The following is a 27,142-nucleotide window of genomic DNA, read 5'->3' on the forward strand; positions in this document are numbered from 1 at the left end:
TTTTATTCATGCTAAAAATTATAGACGTAGAGTGGAACGCTTATCATAATTTTGCACATAAATATTAATGCTTTTAAAAATGGATATGTGATACAAAAATTGTCAACAATAATAACAATATTTTTAAACCATATGACTTCGAATGCTTCGCAACACTAAATTGTATAGTTTTCAACACTGGATTTAGAAGTGACGTGTTGAACTTTGTTTTGATTTGGTTTCAATTTAATTGAAACATTTCTATCTTAATAGTTAATAAATTATAGTGATATAAGAAAATGTCGCAATTCGGTGGTCCCGATGACTTCTATGGCGGTAATCAAGCAGATACTAGCTATAACTTTGACATGCCCGAATTTGGACAAGAACTGTAAGCTGACGAATTTTGCCGCATACGATTTGCATAAACTTTTTATTTGTTATTATAATTGCTTCATTTACAGTAACTTCCAGTCCTTCGACAACACACAGGCCTCAGTGCCACCAAGTTTTGAGGCACCACCGCCGCAGCAGGGTCTAGGCGGATTTTATGATCCCACAGCGTATGCAGATAATTCCTATGCTCAGACCAAATCCGTTGGCGGTGCTGACGGGGCGGGGACTGATTTTGATGACGAGCCACCGCTGCTGGAAGGCAAGTGAATTTTTGTTCAATTTCCAATTATGTATTTCTATTTTGTAATTTAAAAATTTTCTTTTACAGAACTTGGCATCAATCCTAATCACATATTCCAAAAGGTAAACTAGTAACATTGATAAAGTAGTTTTTGTCAAAACTTTATTTAAATTGCATATTTCATGAGCCTTTGAGAGCTTCTTTCGAGGTCCTTCAGCTGCTGCCCACTTTGTAAAACTTCCTTTCAGTCTTTTGTTTTTTGGGCGTTTTCTAATTTGTTTGGAATAAGTGGGAAAAGAGGCGACAGGGTAAAGACTTGAGGCGCTACCAGGAGTGGCCACTTTAGGCATCCAACTTTACTCAGTTTTTTAATTGAAATTTAAATGTTTTTGCATCTTTCTCAGTTTGTAATTCATTCAGTTTTTTTTCTCTTTGTTTTTGCCATTCTGTCTGCATTTCCCTTTTGCATTGTTGTTGCATTTTGCTAGTTTTTCCCTCTCTCTTGCTCTCTCTGTTCTTAATGAAGACATATTTTTTCATTGCTCTTGGTCCTGCTTTAGTTAGTTGTTGTATATAAATAAATAAAACAACTTTTGTGTTTTTTAATTAAAGTTTTTTATGCTGTTGCCGGTGTGTGCAACTTTTTCACACACAAAAAAAAAAGGATAGAGGATGGAAAAAAAATTTGCTCACACTCTAGTCCTGTGGCCTCTTCTAGCCATTCCCTCTGTCACTTGTTTCATTCATTTGATTTTAATTCTTTTCGGTTTTTTCTCCCTGTTCTGTTCTGCTCTTGCCTGGAATTTATTACGTTTGTGTTAATTGAAAAATGAAAATGTTAATGAGACTTTTTTTCAGTCCTCATTTCTACTTTTTCTTTCCCTGTCTCTCTGTGCCGGTGTCATCATAAAAATTAAATGAAATACTAATTAAATTGTTCAGCATGAGACATCAGTTGGCTGAAATTTATGGAGAGTATCTCTGGCCGATTAAATGGCCAAATGAAGCAAATTTTATACCAAAATCTTTTGGCTCTTGTTAATCGAATCTTATCAGAGAGAAAGCGGGATATAGTAGATTTGTTTCTGTAGTACAAGAGTTTCTTTAGTTTCTGTCTTTCTTCATTAGGTTGTGAATGTTGTTAACTTATTTTGATAAATTCCTAATCAACCTTTTCATGCCGTGATTTACACTTATGTCACTTCTGAATGGTGATCTGATTCCCTTCTGCTTTTTGTTAACGTCTCTGACTTAGCTCTTTCATCCTGCACAATATTTCAAAATTAATTTGAAATTTTTTTTCATTGGTTTTTGGTTACTGTCCGACTCTGGTCCCTTTACCCCTCAAGTAAATGGATGGATATTATCAAAATTTCATAGCTTTGTCGTGTCCTGTTTCGTCCTGTGTCGTATGCCGTTTGCGCCCGTTCATATTCTCATGCGTCAAATTGTACGTTGACAGCTTTCAGTTGGTTCTTCTGTTCTTTTCTGTTTTAGCCGCTGTCGTTGTTATTGTTGTTGTTTTTGTTTCTCTCTTCGCTGGTCAGCAATATCATTTATCATCAATTTCCATTTTTCAAATTTCTCTGCGACTGCACACGAAAAACCAAAAAAGCAACAAATAAGAAGAAAACCAAACCAAACCGAAAAACGCATAGAACGAAACAAATGTTTCCCAGGCCCAGGACCAGCCTCCGTTTTATGTGCCAGTTGTTTTTTGTTTTTGTTGTTGTCGTTGAGAACAAATGAATTGTGTTGTGTATGTCCTGTGTCCTGTGTGAATGATGATGGCCCGTTTGATTGGTTCTCGCTAGCGAAACCAATGATGTAATCCTTCACTTAGTGTAATTTTAATAGTATTAATCCTATGTCTCTTTTCTTTTCTTCGATATAGACACTGGCCGTGCTGAATCCTTTTCGTGGGACAGAGCAACAAATACTCCAGGATACTGATATGGCTGGACCTTTGGTATTCTGTTTAACACTTGGCGGATTTCTTTTGCTGGTTTGTTAAAGAATATATTCAGGAAATATCATATAATGTTGGCGAATTTGCACTTAAATTGAAATTACGTTTCATACAAAAGAAGAACACTTGCAATAGAGAAATTTATGTTAAAGTTTTATTGTGTTTATACACTTAGTTGTCCTTAGAAATTTTTCTTAATTTTTTACTCATTTTCGGTCTTCCTTTTTTGTTATACTTGCAGCAAGGCAAAGTGACTTTCTCCTATATATATGGAATCGGTGTGATGGGCTGCATTTTCTTCTATTGTCTGCTGTCTCTGATGGTTACCCGGTCGCAGGTGACCTTTGGCGCAGTGGCCTCTGTGCTGGGCTATTGTCTACTGCCCATGGTTGTATTGTCGGGCATCAACATTTTAATCACCATTCAGTAAGTAATTGTTGACACACACAGCTTGCCACCATCCGATACCATTCCCTTCTATTCGCCGTCGTCGCCATCTTCTTTTGCCCCACACAGCTCATTCATTCCGCTTTATATTTATGTTTTTAATTGAAAAGTTGCCAATGCATTGGCGTCCCATTGTTTGTGGCCGGTAATTACAAACTTTTGCCTAAGCTTTCCCAGCTGCGACTGCAGCACGTACTCGACTCGATTTCTGTAGGACAAGAGAACAACTTTGCTTGCAAATTGATAGATTGGCTGCGGTTTCATCGACAGAGAGAGAGAAAGAGTGTGAGAGAAAGGGGGGTATGGATGTGGCTATTCAAGTTGGATATTTGTTAGTTCAATTCGTATCCCCAGTGTCAATAGTTCGTCCTAGTAGTAGTTGGGAAATTAAATGGCAAACAAAAAACTACAAAATAAAATGAGTAACACAAATGGTTTACAGCTCAAACTGTTGGTTCAATCGAGTCGTGGCGAAAATATGGGCTTAAACTCAACACTCTGCATAAGTTTATAATGAGTTACTGCAAATTTACGATCTCTAAAGTGTATTTCGTTTAAAGAAAGATCTTAACCCATTCTAAACTCAAATTTTAAACTTTATTAATAAACAAACCTTCATTTTAACCCAACAAATCAATGCATCCCATACGCCTAGCATCCTTAAAAAATAGCAAATCTTATCAAAAGACCACCTGAACACTGTCAAGGTACTTCAAATTTCAAAGTTTCTATCGATTTTTCTTACGAAATTGTCTAAAACAAAACTTATACTATTCATTGGGTTCTTTTTTTGCCGCACTCCTTTCATTAATTCAGATACTTACCAAAGACTTTGGCTCCAGCAAAACTCACTGGACTTTGTGCCTTTAGCTTCATTTTGCTTTTGGTCTCCCACTCGAACAATTTAGATTTTTAATTTTGTTGCAGTTTTGGCATAAAAAGAACAGGACGAGTCGAGAGTTGGCGCTGCTGCTGCTTCTGTTGGTGATGATGGTGGTTTGGTGGTGGTGGCCAACTTAATTTGCGCTTTTAGTGCACTCCGGGGCTACTATTTGGAAGAAGTAGCAAAAGCAGCAGCAGCAGCAGCTAGCTGCGGTAGGAACCAACTATGCGCCGTTTAATTTTCGCGGGTGGGTGGCTGCTTGTTTTACGGGTGGCATGCCCAACTTACCGTGTCCATGTTATCCTCCCATTGAGCTCTCTCTCTTGTCCTCGTCCTCGGCCACGTATTTTTGCTTTTCAAATATGTGTCCAGCACTTGGTATATGGTATAGTTCAGTAACCAGTTCTTTTTTGTTTTTTTTCTACTACTACTTTTGATTTTTTTTTCTATCTACACTCAGTACGTTTCGCTTTTTATGGCAACGATGCGAAAGCAACACGCAAATGCTGCGTGCGTTCCGTTTCGTTTCATTTTCCTTTCCTTCAGTTCCCTTTGGCACGTCATAATTTCAGTGGGCAGTCGGTGAATAAGGGTTTACTCGACACCAACAGCGTTTTGTCGGCCACCAGAACCACCACTAGGAGCAGTAGGAGTTGGAGTTGGATGTGCAGATGAAGCTTGTGCTGGCAGCGGCACGAACAGGCAACAAAACTGTCCAACTGTCCAGTGCAATTGCCATTTTTGGGTTGCCTGTTTGCTTGCATTTTTTATTTGCACTTTGTCTGACTCCCCCAGCCCCTTGCACATTCACCCTGATCCCTCTTCCTCCTCCACCTCCTCCGCTACGTCATGTTGGTATTCCGTGTTCATATACTCTACTCCATACAACTCCAACTACCAGGCAAGTTTACAGTAAATATTTTTACGATTTTTGCAATTTTTTTTGGGTTTGTTTTTTTTTTTGTTTGTTTTGTTAGCCAGGACAGACTTTTTAATTGAGTTTGTTTGGTGATGCAAAAGTGCGCAAAAATTACACAGACAGCTCACAAGAGTGGGAGTATGTACGCGTGTATGTGTGTGAGTGTAGGTCTGGGCATTGTTTTGATTGGTTTTTAGGCACCAAGCTGCATTGGGCAGAACCATTTAAGCTTCAACGCTTGACCAAAAATCACTTGGCAGTGGCGCAAATAAAAAGAGGGGAAGAAAAAAAAGAAACCCCGAATGAAAAAGATGAAAGTGAATGTCGTTCTTGTTGCTCTTTGAGTTGAATATAGCTTGTAGTGGTGTTGGGGGTTCTGGGAACCAAGTGACAGCTGAGCCGCCAAACGGGGTGGAGCATCAAGCACAAAAAGGCAATCCATTAAACGTAGAAGGGCACACAAATTGCTCATGTACATGTAGTTGGTTCCTTGGTGGGCATAAAGGATTTCTTGTCAAATTAAAGTGCCATTGATTTTATAAACCATTTTTGGTTTGGTTTAGTTTCGGTTCGTTAGCTAAATGTATATTAGGGTGAGCAATATGTACGAAAAAAAAGGATTAGAAGTACATTTGAGGTTATAAAACAGATTTCTTAAAAGATTAAAAGAAAACAAACTCAATAGAATGTAGAAGTATCGTTGATTATTCGAAGTTGTTAAAGGATTTTCAACGGTTTAGCTGAATTATTGTGAAAAGCTTTTTTAAAATGGCGGAAAACTCATTTTTGCAAAGATTCAAAAAAGAAACCTTAACTCAAACTTTGATTATCTCTGTTCATCTACATCTAAGCATATAAATGTGCAATTTTACGAAATTTTCATCATGTAAAGTGACCTAATAACTCATTCAACAAATGAAATGGCAACTCTGAACTGACAATAAGATTTTTAGTTCCATAAATTAAAGTATGAAATAGCAAAACATCGTTAGGTCACTGTTAAATTGTATGTATCTACATATATATATGTATATGAATCTAAAGAGGATTATTGGAGATCATCCAAGTTCATCAAACGCCTTAATGAGGAGTCAAATAGAGCTATTGATTTATTTTCAGCTAAAGTTATCGATGCCGTAGATCATCCGTCAAGAATCAGTGTTTGCTTCGAGATTAATTACTTTAAATTCACCCATAGATATACATAAAGCATAAATTTAAGTTAGTCTTTTGGTGGCCATTTTAATAGTTTGTTAAATTAACTTTGCATCTGCTAAAAGTTCTCAAAATTTGCTTTGATGTCCTTTTTAACAGTCTTTTTTGTTTACATAAATTATTTTAGTAATTTTAATGTTGATTTGTAAAGAGTTTTTTGTTTGTCATTAGAATGCACTTAATTTTAAGGATATTTGTGTTTGAAAACTTTTCTGTTTAAACTAGATTTAGTTGGTTGTTTATCAACAATTTGTCACTAATTACTGAAGACTGAAATTGACAAAAATTATACAAAATATTTACTTGTCAGTTTGGCTAGTTTATGATTTAAGTTATTTCACATTAAAGATAAAGTTTAATTGGCCTTGTAAAAATCGCCAAAGGGATCACATGAACAGTTATTGATATTGATGCAGTTGCTGTTTCAATCAATTCGGTTTATTCCTTTTGGCTGATAATTAAACTCGTTCGGCCTACAAGTTGTAAAAATTTAATTTGAATTTGCTTTCATTTTGCAAGTGTTTTATAGTCGGTTTTTTTTTTAAATTTTTCCTGCTTTGCAGAACACTTTTGGTTGTCTTTGTAGTTAGTGGACTTTGTTTGCACATCCTTTTTGCACATCGCCTGCTGTCTTTGTTTGCCTTGCTCATTCATTCGCACTCACATAGCCCCAGCCAACCTATTTGCCCATTCATTCATTCATTTTTTTGTTGTTGCTCCCGAGCTCTCCTTTTGCGGCTTCATGCATATGCATTGTTTATTGATTTTTACCTCTGTCTTTCTCTCTCTCTTTGCCTATCTATAGCCAAACTCTCTAAAAGTAGAGACTTTACTCTACTCTACACTACACTCTATACTCTATTCTCTTTTGCTTTTCCACTTTATTGCAGGGGCACACTCGGCCTAATTGTGAGCGGCATCTCCATATTCTGGTGTGCCATATCGGCCTCGAAACTATTTGCCACTGCATTCTCTATGGACCATCAACAGCTGCTGATTGCCTATCCGTGTGCTGTACTCTATGGAGGATTTGCGTTGATTACCATTTACTAGGCCGCCTGAAGGCAGCGGTACACAAGTGTGTATGTGTGTGTGTCTATATGTGTGTGCAGGACAATTAAAACCATGCCAATGCATAACAACAACAACACACGCACACACACAGATCGAAACACTCATATACATAGATAGAGAGAAAGACCAACATGAAAATATTTTAAGAAAATAATCGCCGATTGCGAATTTGTTTTTCATATTTTTCTTCCTCTCTCAACTCACTTCCCTTCTCTTAATTTTATTTTTTTTTTTTTTGTGTGAAACTCGGCCATGTAATAAATTTGATTGAGAACACAAAAAAAAGAAACCAAAAAAAGTTAACAGATTGATATTGCTCTTTTACTATCTCTCCCTCTCGCTCTCTGGTTTTTTCTGAGTTTAAGCATATTGCACAAATTTCAAGCGGCCATTTCCGTTTCCGGCATAGCACACTTTTTGGAGCATGCAAAATTAACACCAGTTCAATTTGAACGCATAAAAAAAACGAAAAAACCTGTACGTATGTATGTATATACACATGGTATGGTATGTCGAGTAAATGAAAAATTGTTATTTATATAAGAGCATTATATGTTCGCCTAGTCATAACGAATTGAGTGGAAAAAAACTGTTGGCCCATGGGAATTTCATTGGTTAGTTCAAATGGTAAAGAGAAAGAGAAACAACAAAATCCACAGAATGAAGTTAAAGCTCATAAAAAGTTATGACCAAAAAGTTACTTAACTATATTTTGGTTGAAAAGCAAGGTAAGTTTTAAAAACTATCTGAATCTTGTCGGATATTTATTGCTGAAAATAATAACAGCATTGTGCACTTAATTTAAACGAAATCTTCGTAAAAAATGGTGAACTTTATTACCTGATTACGTGAGAGCCAGTAAGTTTATTTAACGAGATTGATTGATGATTCAAATTAAATGTTATAAAGAATATATTTATATCGGTGTGAAGCTTACAAAGTATTCGAATGAATAAGACACTTTTGAGCTGACAAAATTCAACAAAAATGTCGACAAAGGCACTAGGTCAGCGGTTCACAGTATTTTTTACTCGTGAGGAAAAGAAATTCTTCCATAGCCTATTGCATACTTTTTGGGGTAAATTGTGCCAGGTTTTGTGCCTGCCTAGATGTGCTTTTAATGTAACATCAACACACAGAAGTATGTAGATCTCATCAGTTTCTAACTATGTCTGGTCTCTTATCCCTCTAAAATAATTAGAACATATCTATAGGAAATATGTTCATCAATTATCTTTTTTTTTAGAGAACAGTGCCAGAGAAAAATAACCCATTTTAGATGGCCAATTACGTATTGCAGATAGCACAAGAAAAAAAATGTTAATGATAATTTCTGATTATAACGGCTACGCATACAAAATTAAATTTATATTTTTTCCCTTTTAATTTGCAATATGCAAAGTGTTAATTGAATTTGTTAATGGGGCACAAAGTGTGTGAGCGTGAGAGAGAGAGATAGGGAGAAAAAGTCAACAGCAAAAAGAAACAAAAATGGACAAAGGACAGATGGGAAGAAGAAAATACGAACGGCAAGAAAAAAAGGGTATGCCATATGCAAATAATTCAGCGTCGTTCGTCGCATTTTCATATTACATAATTAGCGTTTTATTTTTTGATTTTTTTTGTGTTGTTGTTGTTGAGTTTTTGTTGTTCTCTGTCTTTGCCTTGCCGATCCTTCGTGTCCTTGTGGCACGCTTGTCTGCTTGAATAAATTGCAAAATGCGTAGCATACTTTTGTGCGCTTTTTGATTTCCGTTTTTTTTTTTTTTTGCCTCTGTAGTGTCTATCTATGTCTCTCTCACTCGTTCTTTCGCTTTCGGTTATGCAAATTGTTGTAATTACTACAATTCGGTTGAAGAGCATTTTTATGGGACTAAAAATAAAGAAACGAAAGGATGAGTAAGAAACGAAAGGAAATATTTGTGCGCTAATTGCGTGTAGCCAGACCAGGACGAGACGAGTCCGGCACGGAACGGGAAGGGACAGGGCACAAGCCAAGCCAAGCCAGGCGCAAGGATCGTTTGTGTGCTTAAGCATTTTTGCGCTCATCAAAAGAGGAGCGCAACGTAGCGGCTCTGGACCATTAATAAACACTCGTTAGCCAGAAATGCGAGAAATACGAGACTCACACATACACACACACACACACACACACACACACACACACACAAACGCGTAAGAGGGCATTCATTTTTTTTCTTTTCTGTTCCTTTTGTTGCCGCCTTTTTGCACCTCTCGAATGTGTTGCTGATAATTAGAATTAGCTCACAATTAGCCAAAATAAAAAAAAAAAAAAAAAAAAAAAAAACACAAAAATGAATGCTGGGTAGGTAGGTTAGGAAAAAGCACGTTCCAGGCGGACCATCTCCTTCATCAAGCTAAGCGTATTAGTTGTGCTTCTCTCATTTTGCGCTTTTTCTCTTAGATTCCTATTAATAAGCAGCTTGGACTTGAAAATCCTTGGGTAGAGACTGAACGCCATAATCGAGCATAAAGCGTTGAGCCAACAATAGCAACACCTGCGGACAAAAGCTGCTTACCGAAATGCACAGCAAAGCAGCTGGCAAAACTGAAATGGTGGAAATGGGGATGGGAATGGTGGGGTACATAGGTAGGCGGCAATGGGCCAAAAAGGAAGGCAACAAGAGTTATTACATTTTAGCTTTTCCCCTACTTTTGCATCTTCTTCGTCTTCTACTCTTCATTTCTTTATGCTATTTTCCTGTATTTTTTCTTTCTTGTTTTTTAATGTTCTTTCCACTTTCTTCTCGCTCGCTCACTCTCTTTTTGTCTGTGGCAAGCTGCATTTTAATAAATATGCAATCTAAAAACGTTCGCATACAGACAAAGCCACAAAACCACACGTAGCAAGAGTAAAATGACTATAGGAGCAGGGCCTGATGCAAGGAGTGGCAAAGAGGCGTTAATTACGCCTGCCCCTGCTTATAGAAAAACGAAAAGAGACGAGACGAGACGAGACCAGACCAGACCAAAACGCAACGAGCTGGCAAGTTGAGCCTCATGCATAGGGTTTGGTTGCCAGTTGCCACATTTTTAATTAGCGCGCTTAAAAGCTCATTGAATGGTCCAAAAAGAGGGTGGGCTGGGTTGGAATGGCTTTGATGTGGGGTTCGGAGCAGGGAAGGGCATGCCACTCAAGCATGTCTACGTGTATGCATTTTAAGTACATTCTAAAGGCCAACACTATCCACATAGAAATGCTCTATGTATGTACATACTCGTATTTCTATGCATTTTCCTTCATTTGAATTTATTGAGAAAATTTTGCATTCCATTTAAGAGGATAAATTTGAAATAAATATCCTTGGATGCAGCCTGAAAGAAACATGATGGCAATTGGGTTCATAATATTTTATGTCTATCAAAATTGAATTAATTTTGTTTTAGTAAGATAAAAGTATATAAAATATTAAGCTAATTGTATTTGTTAGCACAATTAAAAGTAGTTGCATGGTTAGGCTTATTCTGTATAAAACATTTTCCATTTTCATAAATTAAATGAAGCCAGCAAAGCATTTAGAGTTGAAAACCAAAATAAAACAATTATGAAACGATTCAAGTGCCTTTGTATAGCTTATATAATGTTAATAATTCATAAATGGTTATATATTAGTATAAATTAAGAAATTATCTATTCAAAGAATGACAGACCCAGACGATTTCAAAGTTATAGCAAAATAAAGAAAGTCTGTATAAAATAAACTTTCAGAACATACTCCAAATGTTTTCAAAAAGGGCAAAACTTATTTTTTTCTTCTATTTTATAATCGGTTATCTGTATTTAGTTGAAAATATGCTATCCAAATATTCATTTTTGGAGCTGAATTCAAGTAAAACCTTGAACTTAATCTAGTGTAATGAGTTTGATCCCAATCAAACATACCCATCAGTGTTTGCATAAAAATCAAAATGCCCAAATGAATCTTATGAGGTGTTCTTTTTTTTATGCTTTTTGAACATGTGTGATAGAATCTCGCAGACCGCATCTCCGGCCACTCAATTGCTGTGGTTAGAACGTGAGTGGGTTCTGCCTTGTTCAGAGGGGTGTTAGGTATTCAATTGCGGCTGCAATGTGCATGAGGAATTAAGCGGAGATGAGCTCTGGCGAGTGGGCGTGGCCACATGCATTTACCTGTTCCCCGAACCCCACTCCGTTTGCATTTCCCATATAGCTAGATAGCTACATATATGGGCCATAACGTTTTCACCATTGCCGTTGAGGTTGACTTTTGAAAAGCCAAACCAAATTGCTGGTAAGCACTTCACTTCACTTTACCTCTCCACGTCTCCGGTCCTTGCCGTTGGCTAACGCGCGCACACACACACACTCACACACATTGCTAAGAGCCAAATGTAACATTTATGGCCATGCTTCAAAATGGCCGCCAACATTACATAGCAAGGGCTGCCAACTCAGCGCGTTGATTGCTGTGGCCAACGCTTGTTGCATACTTCCGGGGGCCACAAAAATGAACTGGAGATTTTGAGGAGGTATTGTTGATGAGATGACGATGAGCTAGCTGGTGGCAAGCAGGTGGAGATATGGAGATGGAACTCTCTAGGTAAATTTCTACGACTCTCGACACATGCAAAACCAATTAGCTGAAGAGCATCCATCGGATGGATGGGACTAGGCGTTGGGAGTAGGAGTAGGAGTAGCAGCAGAAACGAATAACAAAGCACTTGAATTAGGCAAGGACTCAAGAGAATGTTCTTGTTCTCAGTCAATGCCTGAGCAAGCAAAAGTACCCAGCACACCACCCCTCTGGACAAAGTCTCTTAGCCTAAGTCTCCATTCTGGGCAGCATGTTTATTGTTTTTCACTTCTCTTCATGCACTTGAATGAGCTTCGACTTTAGGTCGTTCCCGGCGTCACCGTCGCTGCTATAGACGTGTATGTGCGGCACTGATAGTCCTGGATTTGGCTTGGGTTTTACGGCAAGAAGAGAAGGGAGTGGGGAGTCGGCTAGCAAGTCGATTTCAACTGAACTGTAGATAATCCCCTGACAACAGCAGTTAACAGGCAACGATTACTTTGGCAACAAGTCAATTACGAGTCGACTGAAAGTCTTCCCAGCCTGGTTACAACGATAAGCGTCTAAACTCTCTCTCTCTCTCCCAGCTATAGTTGGAAAAGCGAATACAATAAATTCTTCGGCCACTGTTACTTTGGCTGCTGCACTGCAGATCCCCTTAATGCGCTAACTAATTGAGCGAGACCAGTCCCAAGATGGCCAAGATGGCAATGCGGGCGACCTGAACCTGAAGTTGAGTTCACATTCTCTCACTTATCGCCAACTTGCAATCGCATGTAATTTTGCCAACACCCTCAAAAAACCCCACCTTTTTCAATACCCTTTCAAATTTTGGGTTACATTTAGTTCATTTATGATTCTTAGAATTTAAACTTACTTAAGGACTAAATCTTCTTAATGGACTTAATATATCGACCCAAGTTTTTCTTTGATTTAGCTTTTCAATGGCTAAAAACTTAAAATAAACATTAAATACTTTTGGAATATACTAAAGGAAGCCCCTTTTCGAATTGCTATGCTCCAAGCTTATAAGAGTATCTAAATGTCGAACTTTTCCAAATACAAATCCATTATTTTTTACTAAAGTCTTACAACATTTTTATTGCCCCTGTCGAATCTGTAAGTAAACGTGTGTGTGTATCTGTGTGTGTGTGTACTCTGTCTGGTTGGGTCAAGATTTTGGCTGGCTTTGCGATTTCAGTTATGCGGTTTCAAAATTCAATTAAAAGGCAACATAACATTTATCTCACTCATTGCCTTCTCTACTTCATTCTATTGCAGACTTGTTAGTAGTTTTTTGGGGGCCAAAAACTTGATTTGTTCGTTTGGTTTGTCTCTGGACAGGCTGAGATAAGAAAATCTCTGGTTGTAAAAAGGGTAAACGAGAGAGATGTGAAATGAAATGGGGGAAGAAAAAGTTTTTCTGCAGCACGTGCTAGAAATTTTTTGGCTGGCAAATGTTCGGTTACGAATCATTCAGGCGGCAGCAACAAACAGACAGAAAAACAATGCGGCAAATAGCAAAGAACCGTAATGGACGAGAGATATGATGCAAAGTGCATGAAAGAGTGAGAGAGAGAGGGGGGAGGAAGAGGGAAAAGAGTGGCCCAACTCACACGCTTGACTGCATTTGCATATTTTGTTGCGAATTGTTGCTCGACTGGCTGCTAATAGGAAAATGCGACACAAGAATATAACCCAAAAAAAAGGAAAGAGAATAAGAGAGAGCGGAAGAAGGCTAAATGCGGAGCAGGATTAGGATTCAGGAACCAGCATCCAGGATAGAGTGTGCGTGTTGGCACGTGTTTGTTTTGCATGTCTAAAGCGCTTTGAGCTCCATTGCAAAGGATATCCAATGTATGTCAAATGCTTAATCAGCCGCACACACACACACACACACACACACACACACAGCTAGGAGAGAGAAGAGACTGCTTGGCAGACAAACAACAGCAAGTGCAAGCAATGCATAAATATTTCAATAGCATACTTTTCGGCTACGTGCACAAGCAAATGCAACGGACATTCTAGCACTCTGACTTCCTCGCCGTCCTCCGCCCTCCATCCCTTCCGCCCACAGTCTGTAGTGCATTTTATTAAACGTAAATAATTGAAACACTTTTGCAGACAGGCCAAAAACACAGACACACACTAAGTCTCTTGAATTCGAATCTGATTGCAGCTAAACGCAATAAAGTAGAAGGAGGAGGGCGATGGAGTAGTTTGCCGTAGGTGGAAACTGAAGCTAGGGCAATGCCAATTGCCTATGTGTTATTGAGCTTGCCAAATTAAGGAGATTTGCTTTTCCGGTTTATGGACTCTGAGTTTTTTCCTTCCACTTGATGGAGCTCGTAGAATGCAGCATATTTGATTTTGACTTTTTTCTTTCTGCTACACACACAATAAGCAAATTGAATATCTATTTTAGTTATGATATGGATAACATATTTTATTTAGTTTTTATTGTGAATGCAATTTTGCTTGGCTAAACAATGAAATTCAATGACAATGTTCATTCAAAGTTTTATCAAAATGTTTAATACAAATTTTTCCTTAAAAAATACTTTAATTTGAATTTAAAGTATTTGACTAACGTAAAACTAATTAGATTTATAGAATTAAGTCCTCTACATAAGATTCCAGTTCTCTTAAGCGTTTGTAATTTTAATTCCAACGTCAATTTTATACCCTAAAAAAACCTCATTGTATACGAAACACTGACTATTAGATTGATTGTGATCAACACTTATCAAGATCCTAAACAGAATCTTTTCATTTTTTTTACTCAAAATCAAAATTTTCAAATTTTTTACTGTATTTTTTTCTTGTTCGTCGAGCTGTCAGTTGGCCTTCTTGCCGAAATTTTGTGGCTCGAATAGCTCTCTTCGATTTTTTCTTGGTAAAGGTGATCAAAATAAGAATATTTTAGGCATTGAGTTACTGAAGCACCGAACCTTAACACTATTGAGATTGGCCGGGCTGATACAACCTGCAAAATTTGTAGGCAAAACCCGAATTAAGTTAAGAAATTAATAAAAACAATTCAACTTACTTAAATAATTAGCCAATTTATATTTTATATTGCCAAATATAACCTATTTCAATAGGTTAACTGTTAAGCTATCTAAAGTATTTAAGCCTTAATCATGATAGGTAAAGTTTTGCTTATAAATACATAAAACTAGTTAGTTTGTTTTTTGTACTACTTATGTATAAGCATTTAGATACTTAGCTCAGAAACAACATGTAAATTATAAGTATAAAAAAAGGAAAAGGAATTGATGTACAAATTCTAAATTTATATATAATTGAAGGCAAAAAGGATATCAGCCACAGATTGGTATGAACTTAAGTTACATACATAAATATCTGTGTGTGGTGGAGGGCTCTGTGTAATCTTAAAAATAGAATTCATGGTAAGATTTAAATTTTCAGAGCAACTGGAAAAGTTTTGTGCTTGTTCTTCTAAAAGTATTTGGAAACTCATTTTGTTGTTGTTGTTGTTGTTGTTATTGTTGTTGTTGCCTTAGCTTTGGCTTGTGCTGTAATTTCGTTGTCATTAAGTTGGCATTATAACAAAATGCCTTTTCAATCACTTTTGACTAAATGCACTGACTGAAGTCTATGAGGAGGACGAGGATTGTACGTTGGCTGTGCGTTGTCTAGAATGAAGCTTCAGCTGGCAAGGACTTTACCGCGCTCGCCCACTCGACAAAAATGTTTTCCCTCTGACAGGGATAAGTATGAAGCACAACAATGCCAATGGCAGAGGCAACCGCAAAGTTCTCTGAAAGAAACATGAGGCAACGCAGTAAATTTCAAGCGTTTCATCAATGTCACTGAGGGAAAAGGACTCGCTTGCTTGCTCGCTCGTTTCGCCCGCTGCCTGCCCACGCATATCCTTTTGTATTTAAAATGTTTGCCTCGCCGAAAAGTTTCTTTATTTATTTTCTTCCTTTTTTTCCCACTTTTTTTTTTTTTTTTTTTTTTTTGGTTCATTTTCAAAACAATTTCATTATCTGCGCGGAAGACAGAGGGAGAAAGGAAGAACGAAGGGGAGAGAGAGGGAGCGATGGAGAGTGAGTGAGTAAGTGAATGAGTGAGAGTGATAGGCCAGTTACTTGTGTGACAGGCGACATGCCGCAAAGGAGTCCAAGGACTAGCGAGTGGCAAATTTTTTTTATGGCTAAAAGTTTTGTGTATCGTTGAGTGTTGGTGTTTTTTTTTTGGAGGGGGCGTGGTGTGCAGCGATAATGCGTCATGGGTATATGAAGCCAGCAGGACTTTTCACAGGACTCTCCTCTCTGTATCCAGAGAAAGCGAGAGACGGTGAAGAAGCTGCACCACCATCCAAAACATCCTGCGGCGCATTTGCATAGGCTTAATTTAAATTCCCCTAAACAGAAGCATATCAAACAACAAAACAAAAACAACAAAATACAAGAAAAGGACAATGCGAACCGAAACAGAACCTTTTGCCAGCATGCAAAACTAAGGAGCAAAACAAAAAAAAAAAAAAAATACCGAAAACAAACAAAATACGGGACAAACACCAAAAAAGTAAACCAGAAAAAAATTTATATATATGCATGTACAGAAAAAGGTTTTCGCTTAACTTTGCCAAATAACTGCAGGCACTCGAAAGGACACATCAGCAGTTCAGGACCTTTAAGAATGGAGCGAAACGACTTCCACAAAATAACAAAATCAAAAGGATTTTGCGTATAAGTTGCAAATTAAGTTGGCGCCAGCTCTCTCCTTTCTCCTTTCACCCCAACCCATCCTTCTTTCTCTCGTCAACATCATCATTGTCGTCGTCGTCATCTTATGTGCTTATGATATCCTTTTTGGCCTGGCGGGCAACAAAAACCTTGTCCTTTGCTTGCACACACGCTTCCTATTTGTTTGGAAACTTATTTTTCTCTTCAAGAGGTATAATGAGTTGATCTTCGGGTTTACGCAATTGAAATAGAAATTCATAATATTTACTCATTTACATTTAGTTTTCAAACACGAAAATCCCTTCATATAATCTAGTCGAGGATGCAAATATTTTCGTCCAAATATGAGGAAAATTTTTTATGGAATTGATTCTAATAAACTTTGCCAAGTCAAATACATAATACAAATTTAGTTAAGAACTATCTTAGTTCAAAGGATCTTAAGATATTAAAGTAAGTATAGATGTAATAGTATACAATTTTTTATATAGTTTTCATGCTACTATTTAAGGTCAACAGTTAGGGAAAATTTTCATCGTAAACGATTCGAAGAAACCCAGAAAATGAATAAACAACAAAACTAAATTTGTTTAAAGTCTGGACTCCTTGGACCTCTCTCCTCTTAGCAGAAATTACGATTATTATTTTTATAATATTATTTTAAAAATCTAGAAAAAATTTTATTACGCCAAGTTGTTTAATATTTGGTTTTTCACAATATACATATATTATATATAAATTTTTATATTAATTTAATTAAAATTATGTCGTTATGTAAAATATTTTAAATATTTCATTAAGCTAAATAATGTTTTCCATATAATTTTGAATTGTTATTACGAGTGTTCTTTAGTTTAAAAAAAAAATTGAATAGAAAACTTTAGAGTAAACTTTAAACTTCATTTATTTTACTTCAACATCAAAGGAAATAAACTTGGAAGGGATTGCCCATTTAATACAAATGCCCTTAGTTTAAAAATAAGCCCTGGTATTAGAGAGTATCAAGAGGTTCGTTTAAAACTAAGCTAAATATAATCTTTTCGTTCTACTGTTTAACTGGAAAAATTTTGTTTAGTCTGTGCTCCCATTTGGTTATCCTGTTATTTCTACATACTCATGTATACTTTAGGGGGCAGAAAGGCTGCTGCTGCTGCTGTTTTGGGACTTATCTAAGAGGCAGTCGTCCAGGGAAAGAAAGAAGGAGAAGGATGAAAGAAAAAGATAGGGGGAAAAAAAACCGAAATCCTTTAATTGAGTGCACACTTATGCCGAAGGAGGCAGCCCCATAGCGAGGCCGATAGTGAGTGAGCCAGCGAGCCAGTCAGTCGGCAGAGTGCTTCTCTCTCTCTCACTCCCTGTGTGTGTGTGTGTGAGTTGCCTGCTGACTTTTTATGCGCTTTTAGCGCCATTATCCTTTTTACGATTATCGCCGCTAAAGCGAATTGACTGTTTGACGTTCAATTGAAATTTTGCATTAAAGCTCAATGGCTTAACCCCTTCAAATTATGCAATAAGGACGACGACGACGACGACGTCGAGAAGGCCCCCCACCCCGAACACCAACTGAGGCACAGTTGAAAGTTGAAATGTCAGCGGGGGCAACGAACGAGCGGGAAGCTCGCAAGCGTTGCGAGTCATGCAAGGGATACGGAAACGGGAACGAAAAGGAACGAAGAGAACTTCGTATGGCAGCCAATTAGCGCGCATTGCTCATACGCCACGTTTGTCATGGCAGCCAGAGACCGAACCGAAATGTCCTCCCTAAAACCCATACCATTGCTCAACATACACACACACACACACACATATACGACTCCATTCTCTCTCACACACACTTGTTTAATATCTTTCTCTGTCTCTGTCTCTCGTTTGACTCGCATAGCGGAAACGGAAGTTGTAAGGGGATTTTCAATTTGCAATTGAACTGATTCTGATTTTTGGCTTGCGATTTTTTTTTTTTTGCTGCGCTCATTTTATGGCTGACTTGGTTGCTGTGGTGCCAGCGGCCCGAATGTCGGCGGGTGAAGTGCGGAAATGTAATCATCGCAATCCAGAGAAGACCTCATTCCATCCAAAAGAAAAATTTCAACCCGCCACCTCTTGGCTTCTGCTCTCTGCAGCTTATCGACAAAGTCAAACGAACCCACCCACAAACCCTATATATATACATATATATATATCTATATATACTTACATTTAATTTCCACTAATTGAATCGAAATCGATCTCTCTTTCTCCCTGCATTTTTGTGCACAGCAGCATTCAATGATGGGAGGTCTCTCCTCTTGGGGGATGAGTGGCTGAGTTTCAGCTTGACTTTTGTGTGGCTAGAGTTTCGTTTTGAGGTATAGTAGGAGGTGGCATTTGGTGTGGTATTTTAATAAACTTTTCCTATAAATCAACGAACATTTTTGTCGACATTTACCCTGCCGCCATGATGATGAAAATTATCGCATCTTGCAAATGCAAAATGAGAAAATGTAAAATGGCAAATGAGGAAGAGAAGAGGATTAACTAGTTGAAAGACAAAAAAAAACCCAAGTGTCAGTTGGCACAAAAAGACAGATAGAGAGGGAGAGAGAAAATCTGGTGAAACAGGAAAAATGAAGCAACTGAGTTTTAATGACTAAAAACTAGAATTGTCGATGACTTTACAGACTTTCAAGATAATCCTATTTGAATAAATAAGCTAGAAAAGGATGCTGTCAGAAATATGAGTGAAGGATTATGATGTTATTTAAGCCGATAAAAAGTAGAATGGGAAAAATATATTAAATATTGAAAAGAAAAAGATTTTAACTGAAGAACAAACTGGGAAACGTTTTAGCTAGAAGCTGAAAGTCGCGAAAGGACACTCTGCAGGCTTAACTGGAGTCTGACTTTTATTAGCCTAAAAAGTCTAATTTATTTGGAAAATTTCTAAGAAACAACAAACGATTTATTCACATTACATACCCACACAAATTTGTTTGAAAAGAAGCCTTCGGTGACTTAAGCATATTGTGCCACATTCTCCTCTATATCGGATAATGTCTTAATAATGTTGTTATACACTTTAGCGCAGGCCTCGTTGAAAACTTCTGGACCTTCACTTGGATTGATAAACTTCATGGTAGATATATCATACATAACATTTGAGGCACGTTCTCTAATCAGGCCCCAAGTAACATGGGCATCCTGGCCAGCTGTGCGTTCCACGGCCCGAACTGCATGCGTATGGAAGGCTATCATATTGCGCAGCATTCCCACAGTCTTATAGAAGGGACAGTACGCATCATAATCACTATATGAATTTTGCTGTAGAAAATCATCTTTTAACATTTTGGCCACCTCCAAAGTTATCTTATCAATCTCATTGAGCGAGGATTTGCCCACCAATTGAACGATTTCTGAAAGATCCTCCTCTTCTTGAAGAATTTGTTTGGCTGTAGCGCGAAGCTTAATGAACTCTGGATCGGTTTCCTCATAAAAGGGATCTAGAGCTCGTATATACTTTGAATACGATTGGAGCCAATTGACTGAGGGGAAATGTTTGCGTTGGGCCAATTTCTTGTCCAAGCCCCAGAACACCTGGACAATACTAAGAGTGGCCGAAGTGACAGGATCAGAGAAATCACCACCGGGTGGTGAGACAGCTCCCACAATCGAAACAGAACCCTCACGATCCGGACTACCCAAGCATTTGACGTGTCCAGCACGTTCGTAAAAGGATGCAAGTCGAGCACCCAAATAGGCAGGATAGCCAGCATCGGCGGGCATCTCAGCTAGACGACCAGATATCTCACGCAATGCTTCAGCCCAGCGCGATGTGGAATCAGCCATCATAGATACGTTGTAACCCATATCGCGGAAGTATTCGGACAAGGTAATACCAGTGTAAATGGAAGCCTCACGAGCAGCCACGGGCATGTTTGAGGTATTTGCCACCAGAGCAGTTCGTTTCATAATTGACTCTTTGGTTCCATTGACATCAACTGTGAGTTCCGGGAAATCTCTCAGGACTTCAGACATTTCATTGCCCCGTTCACCACATCCCACATAGATAATGACATCCGAATTTGAATACTTCGAAAGAGACTAGTGAGACCGTTAGAAAAAAAAAATTGTATTACCCATGAAGAATCTATAATCATTAACTTTACCTGCGATATTACCGTCTTGCCACAACCAAAAGCTCCTGGTATGGCTGTTGTTCCACCCTGAACACAGGGGAAGAACGCATCAAGGACTCGCTGTCCGGTTAGCAAGGGATATGAGCCTGGTAATTTATCGACAACTGGACGAAAACGACGAACTGGCCATATTTGTAACATCGAATGCTTCTTAACCTTATCATCGAATTCCGTTTCAATGACTGTGTCATCCACATAATAATCTCCAGCTGGTGCTATCCATTTGATAGTACCCTGGTCTTTGGGTCCTAGCATCAGACGATGTTCCAGCATACTATTCTCATGGACTGTGCCATAGATATCACCGCCTGTTATGACAGAACCCACTTTAAACTTTTCCGGCGTAAATGAGTACAAAACATTGCGTGGTAAACTCTTGACATTGACCCCTTTGGGAACATAAATAGAACCCGTTAGCTCGGAGATGGAACGCAATGGTCGCTGAATGCCATCGAAAATGCTGCCCATAATGCCAGGACCCAGTTCAACAGACAAAGGTTTGCCAGTCGTATAGACAGGATCACCGACACTGACGCCTGATGTATCCTCATACACCTGTATGGTGGCCATGTCCCCTTCCAGTCGAATTATCTCGCCAACCAAACGATAATGTCCAACCTGGACAAGCTCGTACATGGCAGCCCCGGCCATTTCTTCGGCATTCACCACTGGGCCAGAGACTCCAAATATGCGACCATGAGCCTCTTCCACAACCTCATCATCCAATGTGGCACTCGCTAAGAATTCCTCTGTAAGGGGTTTATCTTCTTTAATCTCCTTGATTAGATCCTTGTGAAATGTTGTTATTCGATTTGTTTCGTTGGGCGTCTTATAAGCCTCTTGCAAGGATTCCACTAAAGAGTCAATAGTCGCGAATGAGGTTTGATTGAAGCAGTCTGCGGTTTTTGGACCATTGCAATCGCATGCGGGTATAGAAGTATTCCTCTGGACAGAAGCAACATTATTATGGACAGAAGGTCCTGTACCACAAATGGTTCCAGACTCGTCATCACTGTGGCATTGGCACTTTTTAATTAATTTAGCTTTCTTTTGCTGATCCATACTAACAAAATTTTTACAAATGTGAATATAGAAAAAAACAAAGTGTAATCAGCTTGACAATAAACTTTTGGAAATTAGATCATTTCCAGAATATACTTTGAAACGAATCGGCAGTATCTAAAAGTCGAAAATGTAATTTAAAAAAGTTTTCTTTTTACTTTTTAAAACAATTAAACAAATATTTTAATAAGTTAAAATATTCTTTAATAGAGACCTAACCTTGCTGTTTTATCCTTATTAAAGTGGTTTAAAAGATATCTTGAAAATATTCTGGTAGGTCCATGTAATGTAAATGAACAAATATTTTTCAGATAGTGAAAAACATAACTAAATTTCCTATGAACGTCTGACTGAAATCTTAATTTCATGATAGGTTTGTTATTAAAATAATATTTTATCATACTTATAAAGGTAAGTAGTTTTGACTTAAACTCTTAATAACATTTTTATAACATGAATAATTTAGCCTATTTAACACTGAAGATACGTAGTTTGAAGATTGAAAGCCAAAAACCATATTTAAAAGATATAAGATAAACATCTCCTGAAAAATTACTTAGTTAATGCTCTTAATTATCAACTTTTCAAGTTAAAAGTATAAATATTGAACAACAATGGTTCATGAGAACCCAATAGACTTTAAATTAAAATGTAATTAAAGTAAAGGCAACTTTGTTTTTTTCCAGAATTTTATATCTGTTCATCTCTGAATTTGGATATGTTGTTTACCCAACTGGGAATGGTCAGCCAGTTGTTTCAATTGTTGTCCAAAAGTCGATGAAATTTTTGGAATGACTTATGTATGTATACATGTGTCCATTTCGTAGCTGTCCGTTTTGTGTCTGGAAATGTCCTTCAATTAACTTTATGTTTGCCTTAGAGACGGATAGAGAGAAAGAGAGTGAGTGAGAGAGTCTTTCAATTACATTAAATGTATTTTGTTGTTTGCACTTTATTCGTACATTTAATTTTTCATACTTTAAATATTTACATATATTTAACAAACAAACAGGGAGGGGGGAGAAAACATGACTTTTTCACAAATAAAACAAGAATTTTCATTCATTAAACAATAATACTATTTATGCATGCATTTGTATTTGTGTGTGTATGTGTGTGTGTGTGTATGGGTGGTCCTTTTTCTTTTGTGGGTAGAAGGTGTCTTTTGTGCGCTGGCTTGGCCCCTTCCCTAGGTGGGGGGCAAGCGAAAAGTACATTATGGAAGGACTTTAGTTAGTTGTTGTTGGCAAAATATTGTTTGAATAAAAAAAGTATCAACCGCAGGCCGGAATGTTTCCAGGAATGTTGGACAAATATGAATTGCACGGAGTTTTGATTTTTGTTTTTTTCGACGGAACTGTACGCACATTTTTGTTGACTTTCTTTTGCTTTTTTTTCTTGTTTTTGTAAAAGTTAACTAAATAACAAATATAAGATTAGATTGTAAACGTAAGACCAAATGCGATTTAGTCCTCCAGATTTCTGAAGGCTTGCTGCAAATCTTCGTGCAACTGCTCAAAGTCAGCCTTGATCTTAGCCTCACCATCCTTGACGGGATCCTAGAATTAACAAGAAAAAAACAATAAATTTTATTAGGATGTCATTACCTAACTCTCTTTCTGTAAAGTATAGCTCACCTTGAATTTCATGGACGACAGCTGGTACATAATGTTGCCCATAGCCTCACGAATGACATTCCAGGTGATCTTGTTCTCAGATTGAGCTGTCGATTCCACAGAGTGACGGGCCAGATCGTAGAAATCGATAATGTTCTTCAGCATGCCGACGGTCTTGTAGAAGGGGCAGAAACGATCGTATGACGAGTAGGAGTTCTGTTGCAAGAAATCATCCTTGAGCAACTTGGCCACCTCCAGAGTGATCTTATCGGTTTCGGCCAGCGAAGCTTTACCGACCAATTGCACGATTTCGGAAAGATCTTCTTCTTCCTGAAGGATCTCCTTGACCTTGGTACGGAGTGGCACAAATTCGGGGAAGTTCTTGTCATAGAAATCATCTAGAGCACGCATGTACTTGGAGTACGAGATGAGCCAGTTAATGGAGGGGAAATGTTTGCGTTGGGCCAATTTCTTGTCCAAACCCCAGAACACCTGTACAATACCAAGAGTGGCAGAAGTGACGGGATCAGAGAAATCACCACCAGGTGGCGATACAGCTCCGACAATGGACACGGAGCCCTCACGTTCAGGGTTACCCAAACACTTGACACGGCCGGCACGCTCGTAGAAGGAGGCAAGACGAGCACCCAAGTAGGCAGGATAACCGGAATCGGCAGGCATCTCAGCCAAACGACCAGAAATTTCACGCAAGGCCTCAGCCCAACGAGATGTGGAATCAGCCATCATAGATACGTTGTAACCCATATCACGGAAGTATTCGGACAAGGTGATACCAGTGTAAATGGAAGCCTCACGAGCAGCCACAGGCATGTTAGAGGTATTGGCTACCAGAGCAGTACGCTTCATAATGGATTCAGTAACGCCATCGATCTCAACAGACAATTCGGGGAAATCACGCAATACTTCAGACATCTCGTTACCACGCTCACCGCAACCGACATAGATAATGACATCAGAGTTGGAGTACTTGGACAGAGCCTAGAAATGGGCAAGTGTTAAAATTTGAATAATCTTAGAGCTTGGGCTAAAACTTACCTGTGAGATCACAGTCTTGCCGCAACCGAAGGCACCGGGAATTGCAGTGGTACCACCCTGGACACAAGGGAAGAGGGAATCCAAGACACGCTGACCGGTCAACAGGGGATGATTGGCGGGCAATTTCTCAGTGACGGGACGGGGCTGACGCACAGGCCACACTTGCAACATAGTGTGCTTGGTGATCTCACCATCGAATTCTGTTTCCAGCACAACATCATCGACTTTGTAGTTGCCGGATGGGGCAATATAACGCACAGTACCCTTGGCACGGGGGTTCACGATCATTTTGTGCTTAACCAAAGTGTTTTCATGCACCAAACCGTACAGATCACCTCCGGTGATGTGAGAGCCAACTTTGACGTTCAAGGGATTGAATTCCCAGCTGGCAACACGGGACAAACTTGGAACATTCACACCCTTGGGGATGTAGATGGAGTTGGTGAGCTCGTTAATGTCCTTCAATGGACGCTGGATACCATCAAAAATGCTGCCCATAATACCGGGACCCAATTCCACGGATAGAGGTTTGCCAGTACGCAACACGGGATCGCCGACAGTGACACCGGAAGTTTCCTCGTACACCTGAATGGTGGCCATGTCACCTTCCAGACGGATAATTTCACCCACTAGCTCATAGTAACCGACACGGACCAACTCGTACATAGCAGAGCCAGACATGGCCTCAGCGGTGACGACTGCGAGGATCATTGGAGAGAAGAGATAAGAAGTAAAAACGGGGAAAACATTTTCCTCTCCGGTTGCTACTCACCAGGACCCGAGACAGCGAAGACACGTCCATATTTGGACTCACGCTCTTCATCATCGAAACGCTTCAAGTTCGACATAATGCTGCTTGCTTTGGCTCTATAACTGTAAAGATATAGAATTAGAATTCTTAGCGCGTGACCTTTTTCACCTTACTAATATTTACTATTATGATTGATTGAGTTTACTTTTTGTATTTCTCTTTTATCACTATTTTTTAACTCCCCACTTAATTATGTGTAAAAAAAAAACTTTAAAAGCAGAGCTTTCATTTCACGTGACAAAGCTTTGCGCAAGTTCGAAAAAAAATTATTCCCATGGACAAATAGTAGAAACCTGCCATGCCACCCCCTCCCTTTCTCATAGTCGTACTCTCTCACTTTTCCACCGCTTCTGTGTGCATATTAAATCTCAATTATTAAATAAAAATGTAAATCGTTTATATAAAATATTAATTACTTTATTTCGAATTCAAATGAAAAATGCGGGCGGTTTTGTTATCTATCACAAGCCGAGAGAGTGAGATTATGTGAGAGAGGCTCGCGCTCGCATTCGAGTTCGAAAATTTGACAATTCGGTTTTGACGTTGATCACAAGACTACTGTCATTTTCTGTCAGCTGACAATTGGAAGAAGAAAAAAAAACGTAGAAATAGAGAGAGTGATTGCGAGAGAGAGTTTTTTATGTGGGTATCCACCATATTGGATTTTAATTGAATAATCTCGAGTTGTGGTTGCAACTTCATTTAGAACTTCTGATATGTACATTTTTGGTAGCAGACCTGACTTCGAATTCGATCACAAGACCCCGCCTGAGCATGAGCGAGAAAGAGAGATAGAGAGAACGAGGGAGTTATCGTACAAGCGCGAGGGGGAGGTCAGCTGACAAGGCAGAAAAGTAAAGAAAAAAAGTTTCGCCTTTAATTTTCCACATGTAGAATTTAATAAATTTTCCAACTTGCACTTGGGATTTTCGCGTGTTATCTAACCATGTCTTCTGCATTTTGCCCAATATGCAGTTTTTATTGTATTTTAAGCTGTTTTCGATATTACATTCGTTTTACTGGCAAACTAATTGCTATTCAGCTCACATTTAATTTATTTTTACGTTTGATATTGTTTTTGGTGCTGCGGTTAGTATTTTTTTTTGTATTACGTTTCTGTTTTTTAAATTTTTTTTATATTTTTTTTATTTTTATTGGTGCTTACTTTTTTGTGTCTTCGCGTTCAACGTCTTGTGAACGTGTAATTGCTGCTTCTCTCCAACAGAACTGAAACCGACTGAACTTCAAAAAGTTTCCAATTGGACGATCGTGTTTGTGTGTGCTTGTGCTTTTGCTTGAGCTTTCGTTTTGCTTGCGAGTTGTGAGCTGTTATCGAATGTGAGCAGAGCTTTTAAGTATTATCGCTAAGCAATGCTGGTTAAAGAGAGTTTAAAGCAATTGCTAAGAGAGGGTGAAAGAAAGTAAGAGATAAGCTGACGTAGTTGGTAGAAGTTCTGTGGGTCGGTTTAAAAGTTGTTACTTCAATGGAGTAAAGTAACTGGTTTACTTAAAATGTGGTGAAGTTTAATATCGTGAATCAGACTTTTTCGAAATACGTAACGGTTTTCTTAAAGTGTCTTCCCACTTTGTAGGGAATCGTTGCTTCTCACATGATCATCTAATGCAGTACTTAAAACCTATTTTCTAATGATCTTTTATATGGAATATCAAATTGATTGAACGTCATAACAAAAAAACATTTAACATTGCTCTATAATAGTTTAGATTTCAGAGATCCAACAAAAATCAGTAGAAAAAGAGACCAAGTTATTGTTACAATTTAAATCTTAATTTTGAGATCGAAAATCGTGATCTCTCTATGTACATTGAGGTGGGTATTTTAACAACGATTTAATGAAAGTTACATAAGTAGAAATAAAACACAAAAATAACAAAATTTTATGTGTAAACAGGTCTGGACTAACTATAAATGCCGCCTGAAGCATTTTCAAATTAACTCATTCCTTTTCATTATATTGAGAGAATATTCATTAATGCCATTTGTATCATTTATTGACTTGAATT

The 27,142-nt window shown here is 38.2% G+C and overlaps 3 protein-coding genes across 4 annotated transcripts; 1 reads left to right on the plus strand and 2 right to left on the minus strand.

Moving 5' to 3' along the window:
• The first annotated feature begins 182 nt into the window (after window positions 1-182).
• Yip1d1 (Yip1 domain-containing 1) lies at window positions 183-7,426 on the plus strand. The gene is made up of 6 exons (XM_068294815.1): window positions 183-370; window positions 444-634; window positions 704-738; window positions 2,511-2,621; window positions 2,827-3,011; window positions 6,940-7,426. The coding sequence occupies exons 1-6, from the start codon at window positions 279-281 to the stop codon at window positions 7,100-7,102; spliced, it is 777 nt and encodes a 258-aa protein (XP_068150916.1). The 5' UTR covers window positions 183-278; the 3' UTR covers window positions 7,103-7,426.
• Window positions 7,427-19,316: 11,890 nt separating this feature from the next.
• LOC137580319 (V-type proton ATPase catalytic subunit A-like) lies at window positions 19,317-21,971 on the minus strand. 2 transcript variants are annotated; one of them, XM_068294297.1, is made up of 3 exons: window positions 21,854-21,971; window positions 20,543-21,751; window positions 19,317-20,465 (listed from the first exon to the last, which is right to left on the minus strand). In XM_068294297.1, exons 2-3 carry the CDS (start codon window positions 21,632-21,634, stop codon window positions 19,392-19,394), a joined length of 2,166 nt encoding a protein of 721 aa, XP_068150398.1. In that variant the 5' UTR covers window positions 21,635-21,751; window positions 21,854-21,971; the 3' UTR covers window positions 19,317-19,391. The 2 variants fall into 2 exon arrangements, with proteins under 2 accessions (XP_068150398.1, XP_068150397.1); XM_068294296.1 differs by having other exon boundaries at window positions 19,317-20,477.
• A 585-nt stretch (window positions 21,972-22,556) lies between these two features.
• On the minus strand, window positions 22,557-26,386 carry LOC137580305 (V-type proton ATPase catalytic subunit A). Its single transcript, XM_068294281.1, has 5 exons — window positions 26,283-26,386; window positions 25,079-25,179; window positions 24,307-25,004; window positions 23,272-24,249; window positions 22,557-23,193 (listed from the first exon to the last, which is right to left on the minus strand). The coding sequence occupies exons 2-5, from the start codon at window positions 25,152-25,154 to the stop codon at window positions 23,101-23,103; spliced, it is 1,845 nt and encodes a 614-aa protein (XP_068150382.1). The 5' UTR covers window positions 25,155-25,179; window positions 26,283-26,386; the 3' UTR covers window positions 22,557-23,100.
• Window positions 26,387-27,142: the final 756 nt, after the last annotated feature.

Source organism: Drosophila tropicalis, unplaced genomic scaffold (assembly GCF_018151085.1).
Source record: "Drosophila tropicalis isolate 14030-0801.00 unplaced genomic scaffold, ASM1815108v1 contig_845, whole genome shotgun sequence".
Classification (NCBI taxonomy): Eukaryota; Metazoa; Arthropoda; class Insecta; order Diptera; family Drosophilidae; genus Drosophila; species Drosophila tropicalis.